This window comes from Heptranchias perlo, chromosome 21 (genome assembly GCF_035084215.1).
Source record: "Heptranchias perlo isolate sHepPer1 chromosome 21, sHepPer1.hap1, whole genome shotgun sequence".
Taxonomy (NCBI): domain Eukaryota; kingdom Metazoa; phylum Chordata; class Chondrichthyes; order Hexanchiformes; family Hexanchidae; genus Heptranchias; species Heptranchias perlo.
In genome coordinates this window covers 20,291,534-20,298,495 of record NC_090345.1, presented here as the reverse complement: position 1 = coordinate 20,298,495, position 6,962 = coordinate 20,291,534, and the positions used below count along the sequence as shown (strand labels likewise).

The following is a 6,962-nucleotide window of genomic DNA, read 5'->3' as shown; positions in this document are numbered from 1 at the left end:
TATCCATCTCTCCTTTTCTGAAAGTGATCTTGTTTTTACAGACCGGGGGGACAGAGTTTCCAGAAGGCTCTCTGACGCAGAGCGGAAGAAGTGGTTGCTGCTGTACTTTAAACACTTTTACTGTCAATTTGCAAAGAAAATGTCCTCAGATTTCGAGGTTTACGAGCAGGATTTCGGAACCTTGACAGCAGAGATCACCAACAAAGTGGGGAGAATACCGAAATTATCTGGAGGTAGGGAGACTGTGCTTCTGGAAAATACTTTTAATATTGACATATTTGGCCGGTGTGAGTGGAGAGCTTAGGGATGGCTGTCATTCAGGGAGTGGGTTCGAGTTTTAATGTTTACGCTACATTTAAAAACGTTATGTCCAAGTGGTCCCTTTAAAGGTCTTTTAAGAAATAATTCTACAGCTCTAAGTCTCTTGTTTATTCAAAAGCAAAAGTCTATGTTTAACTATTGGCGCTTTAAGCTCAGCTGATTTGAAAGGAAATATATTCATTATTCATAACCAATTAGTGTTAAACGAAATGTAGTAAGTTGGTTGTATTTACACAAAACTAGTCATTATGTGTTGCCAGGTACACAATTTTCCATACAGAGCATTACAACAAAACCGGAAGGTGTACTCGTTCAGCATTCACACATGCTCACTTTTAGCCGAAATTACTGGATAATGATCAGAAATGGAAACTTGATTTCTTTTTCAATTCCCTAGCCCGTGGTTTCTGAGGGCAATTTTAGCATCTATCTGCTGCCAGCTACCTCCCAATAGACTAAGGATCAAACCTGGGACATTGCTAATCTGTATGGTACTATGCCACAGAATATTTTCACCCACTAAGTCATCTTGATAGTCCTTTTTCAATTGAAGATACTAATTTTAAGTTAAATTGTCAAAGCGAAAGAACAGAATGAAAAGTAACATTGTGATTGTCATTCAACTTAAACAGAATAACAACAACTTGCATTTATATAGCACCTTTAATATAGTAAGATGTCCCAAGGTGCTTCACAGGAGCCTTATCAAACAAAATGACACTGAGCTACATAAGGAGATATTAAGACAAATGACGTGGGTTTAAAGGAGCAGAGAGGTTTAGGGAGGGAATTCCAGAGAATAGGGCCTGGGCAGTTGAAGGCACGGCTGCCAGTGGTGGAGTGGTTAAAATCAGGGATGAGCGAGAATAAGTATGTTTACCTAATCTAATAAAAATAAAAATGGTTTGTCTTGAATTACCCATTAATGGACTAACGCGATGCAGTGATGCAATTCAAGACAACAAGCTAATTACTTTGTGACTTCTATTGTAATCTTTAATTAGATCTCAGCTTCCTAACCATATGAAATCTGTTAGAACTTACACTATTGCCTTTAGAAATAGTAGGATTTTACTTAGTTTTTTTGCAAAATGTATTACACTTCTAAAAACGATGACCACTGTGGATGGGCACTAATTAATTAGAGGCATGTGGCAAGTTTTGCATACACGTTGTAAGTTGCTTTATTATGAGTATTGGGAAAATACTGAGTGATATATATTTTTAGACATGTACACTTTGACTTGCTACTATTGTATCTCTAGAAAGTTAGTAAGTCAAAGTGTACATGTTTAAATCTATATACAGCTCAGTATTTTCCCAATACTCATAATAAAGCAGCAGGAGCTCACCAAGTGTACGTAGAACTTGCCACACGCCTCTAATTAATTAGTGTCCCTCACAGTGGTCAACCTTTTCAGAAGAACAGTTCTATTCTCATCATTACATTACAAATAGTGACAAAAAATGAAAATGGCCATTGTAGTATAATAAATTTGAGGTATGTGTGGTGTACTGTTATGAAGATGGTGGCAATTATGGAATAGCCATTAACAATACTTGAAATGCTGGTCAAGGTAATTTATGAAACCAGTGCAGGTGTATCTCCAACAACGGCTGAATTAGGAATCCATGTAGGTGTGTGGCATCTATAGTAGAAATGTTAGCATATTACGGATTGATTTACTTCAAATCTACTGGACAGAACACTTCCAATGGATTTCCGTGGGCGCTACATCAATTTAAAACCTACTTAGAGTTAGAATCATAGCATGGTTACAACACAGAAGGAGGCCATTCGGCCCGTCGAGCCCATGCCGGCTCTCTGCAAGGGCAATCCAGCTAGTCCCACACCCCCGCCCTTTCCTCGTAGCCCTGCAAATTTTTTCCCTTCAAGTACTTATCTAATTCCCTTTTGAAAGCCACGATTGAATCTGCCTCCACTACCCTTTCAGGCAGTGCATTCCAGATTGTAACCATGAGTTGTGTAAAAAAGTTTTTCTTCATGTCACCTTTGTTTCTTTTGCCAATCACCTTAAATCTATGATCTGAGAAGAGTAATTACAATTACGATTTTCATGGGGAGGCAGGAAGGATGCGGGGCAGCCCGGTAGCGGACGACGAACCCGGCAAGGACGGGGACGTGGAGGCCCTGCCGATTTAAAGAAATATCTGCAGAGTCCCTCCCAGCACCTGGCCAGATTGACTACCTGGCCAGCGGACGAGAATGGACATTTGGCGGCAGGAAGCTGCAGCCGGGGTCCAATGTGAACGGTCCCTGGCAGTAAGTGGGGTGGGGAGGGGAATGCTGTGGGAAGGATTGGAGTTGGTGGGGGGGTGGGGGTGGGAGAAGCTTGTTGGAGCATTCGGTGGTGTGGGGTGGAGAGAGAGAAAGGATCTGGCCATGATCGAGAGGGGGGTATCTGGCACAAGGGAGGCCCAAGGCTTTCTTGTGAGGCCTGGAAAAGCACACCTGGCCCACAAGGAAACCTGAAAAAAGCTTTAAAAATTACCTTCTCGGCCTCTTTTGGCACAGGATCCAGTTCCCAATAGGTTTTGCCTGATGGGGGAACCAACATTTCCCCCGGACTCAGGCCTCAGGTTGAAATTACAGATCGGGTCCTAATGACATAATCAGACCTGATCTACATATTCAAAGTAGAACCCTGCTTTCTTCCTGTGGGTGTCCTGCTCGCCTCCTCAAAAGAGCAGGTTAATATCGAGACACAGAGGAACGGAAGCTGGATCAGAGGGGGTAAGTGACTTGTCTTATTTTAACTGCTCCTCCCTCCTCCCGGGCCCGGTTTCCACCAGGAGAGGGCAATTAAAATTGGGGCCAATGATTCTGGGTCTTGGGGCTTTGTTATGAAGGAGAACTTACAGAACTGAATTTGCTTTTGTTTGGGAAAAGAAATAAATAAATTTAAAAGACATGGATAAGATGAATGTAAGAAGATTATTTAGACTGATATTAGAACTGGAGGACATGAGTACAAAATTATCAGCTTCAAGCAAAGGAAGCGATTAGAACAATTTATTTTCCCTATAGATTAGTGAATATGCAGAATAGACTCCCAAGAAAAGCAGCTAATATTATGTTTATTCACTCTCTTAAAAATAGGTTAATAAATACCTGCATAAGAATAGGATTGAAAGACATAAGGATAGACACATATGATCAGGTACTCTAGGGAAAACAAAGATTCTTAATCTGCTGTGACCATGGATGACTTATCATGGAATGTAGCTGGTAAGGGTGGGTTGTAAAGTTGGGCTAATGTTCTGGAGTGTTGTTTGATTAATAAGGGACTTTATCTTTTACTTATAGCTGTTTGCCTCCCTCAGGAGATTGAGTGGGTTGGTTTGATAAGGTAAACGTGCAGGCAATGGGCTTGATAGTCCAAATTAATTTTTCTCATTCCATATTTTATATTCCTGTATGAGGCAATGGAACATATGAAGGGTCTTTTTATTTTGATAATGGTACGAAGCAAAATGTGTTGTTGATTTCCGTGTTATTTACTTTTCAGCTCTTATTCATGAGTTGTCAGGTGTAGTCACCTATGGGGTATAAATTATATCCCACAGCACTTCATCTTGTATAAATGATGGTATGGTTTGAAGTACAGTGCCTAACTTTTGCATTTATTTTGTTTTTAACACTTTTGTAGTTTGGAACAGCAGAAAGCTTGCTATTTTTATGCTATATAAAAAAAAAGTACAATATAAAAATACAGCTGAAGCTTTCCGGTGACTCAGTTGGCAAGTGCATTGCCTAGAGTGGAACTGAACCATACACAATAGGTGGGCCTCATGCTCAGTGCGGGGTGGAGTAAGGGTGCTACAATTGACCTTGGGATCCCTAGGTAGGGGAGGGTAAAAATCGGTTGAGCCCTCCTCCTAAATGCTGTTCAGTGATTCCAGCTGGAAAGTGCATGTTTATGGACATTGGATGAGGGCAACATCAGGCTCAGTGGTGATGCATCTCATGGATAAATTTTCTGCTGGCACAGATAAAGAATGTTTATTTGGGCAGGTTATACGAAGGTGCCTAATACCTATGGAGTTACATCCCAATACAAGCGAGAAGGAACCTGTTCCTCACCTGTGGTTTACAGAGCTCTTGTCCAAATCTGCCCCATTTCCCATGCTTGTACTTTTGTCCCTTTTTTCTCTCTGTCTCTCTCTCTCTTCTCACAGCAATGATGGATCTTACCTTGTCCTTCCTTTTCATCCCACTAGCCTCTGCATTTGCTAGATTATGTGCCATTGCTGCCATCTACAATATGATCTATTACCTAGCACCAGTCTTTCCATCCCCTCACCTTTCTGCTTTCTGTAGGGATTGTTCCCCCCAAGGATACTCTTATTTATCCTTCCATCACCTTGACTTTTGGGTCCGATATTTTGCATTGCAACACCTGTTTATTTACCTCTTCCCACGCCATTGCTCATGGCCTGAAACAACATTTTTCTGTGAGACAGAGATTTTATATTCTCCAATCTACTATACTATACTTAAAGACCTCTAAAATCCATTTATACTGACTTCAACTGGTAAAAGTCCTGGATTTTTCTGGGTTGGTGGATTGGCAAAAAATGATTTTTACCTTTCAAATGCCTGAATTCTCCAGCTAGTTGTGGATCCTGAGATGCATGTGTGACGATGTTTTCATGCAGTGTGTGCTATAACATCACTAGCATGATGGAGTGCATCCCGGGATCGACTTTCATTGCCAAATTCTGGAGGTGAAACTGTCTTAGGTATGTTCACTTGTTGATGTTGCTGGTCATACTGTTTCAGGCCTGCTTAACAAGCTTCTGTCTTTCTGCTTGATGCTGGGGTGAAGCAGCTGAGAGCAGAACCAAAGTGTGTCATTGAGGCCACCATCAGCTGAAGTGTGATCAATGAAAAAGTTGATGTATAGACTGGCAGGGGGACCTAAACAGGAGGAGCAAATATCTCAAAAGCAGAGCTTTGAAACCACCATTAGGTCGGTAAAAGTGCTGTCAGTGAACTGTGTAAATAATTGTGGGTTGTCATTTAGCTTAACTATGCCTTGTTAGCCTCATGCTTGTTTTCTTGAGGTTTAGCAATGTTTAAAATAACTGATTTTCTCTGAATTGAGGCTGTTTTTTTTAGGCACTCTTTTTTACCACCCCCTTCAGATTACTAAAAATAAAAACTCAAAACACGAAAGAAAAACACAGGTTTAAAGGTCCTTAACTATATTTGTTGCTCACTGTGCAGTCTCCACTACACTGGCAAGACCAAATGCAGATTGGGTACCTGTCTGGCCAAATGTTTCTATCTGTCCAGAATTGTAATCCTGTGGCTTGGTCAAGGACCAAAGGACATAGATTTAAGGTGATTGGCAAAAGAACCAAAGGTGACATGAAGAAAAACTTTTTTACACAGTGAGTGGTTAGGGTCTGGAAAGCACTGCCCGAGGGGGTAGTGGAGCCAGGTTCAATCATGGCCATCAAAAGGGAACTGGATAAGTACTTGAAAGGAAAAATTTGCAGAGTTACGGGGAAAGGACGGGGGAGTGGGACTAGCTGGATTGCTCTTGCATAGAGCCGGCGCGGACTCGATGGGCCGAGTGGCCTCCTTCCTTGCTGTAAGCTTTCTATGATTCTATGATTCTACAGTTGGTTCAATAAAACCTTGTGTCCTAGGCCCAATCATCTTCAGCTGCTTCATCAATGACCTTCCCTCCAACATAAGCTCAGAAATGGGGATGTTCGCTGATGATTGCACAGTGTTCAGTTCGATTCACAACCCCTCAAATAATGAAGCAGTCCGAGCCCGCATGCAGCAAGACCTGGACAACATCCATGCTTGGGCTGGTAAGTGGCAAGTAACATTCGCGCCAGACAAGTGCCAGGCAATGACCATCTCCAACAAGAGAGAGTCTAACCACCTCTCCTTGACATTCAATGGCATTACCATCGCCGAATCCCCCACCATCAACATCCTGGAGGTCACCATTGACCAGAAACTTAACTGGACCAGCCATATAAATACTGTGGCTACAAGAGCAGGTCAGAGGCTGGGTGTTCTGCGGCGAGTGACTCACCTCCTGACTCCCCAAAGCCTTTCCACCATCTACAAGGCACAAGTCAAGAGTGCAGCTCCAACAACACTCAAGAAGCTCGACACCATCCAGGACAAAGCAGCTCACTTGATCGACACCCCATCCACCACCCTAAACATTCACTCCCTTCACCACCGGCGCACTGTGGCTGCAGTGTGTACCATCCACAGGATGCACTGCAGCAACTTGCCAAGGCTCCTTCGACAGCACCTCCCAAACCCGCGACCTCAACCACCTAGAAGGACAAGAGCAGCAGGCACATGGGAACAACACCACCTGCACATTCCCCTCCAAGTCTCACACCATCCCGACTTGGAAATATATCGCCGTTCCTTCATTGTCGCTGGGTCAAAATCCTGAAACTCCCTTCTTAACAGCACTGTGGGAGAACCTTCACCAGACGGACTGCAGCGGTTCAAGAAGGCGGCTCACCACCACCTTCTCAAGGGCAATTAGGGATGGGCAATAGATGCCGGCCTCGCTAGCGATGCCCACATCCCATGAACGAATTAAAAAAACCTTGTGACTGTTCCAGTGGCAACT

General features: G+C 42.8%; 1 protein-coding gene across 7 annotated transcripts in view; it reads left to right on the top strand.

Annotated features, from left to right (window-relative positions):
• vti1a (vesicle transport through interaction with t-SNAREs 1A) overlaps nucleotides 1–6,962 on the top strand; it is a 269,368-nt gene that overhangs the window by 570 nt on the left and 261,836 nt on the right. For all 7 annotated transcript variants that reach the window (XM_068002225.1, XM_068002226.1, XM_068002227.1 and 4 more), the window contains exon 2: nucleotides 42–233. In XM_068002225.1, the coding sequence (XP_067858326.1) occupies nucleotides 42–233 (192 nt within the window). The remainder of the gene's footprint in view (nucleotides 1–41; nucleotides 234–6,962) is intronic.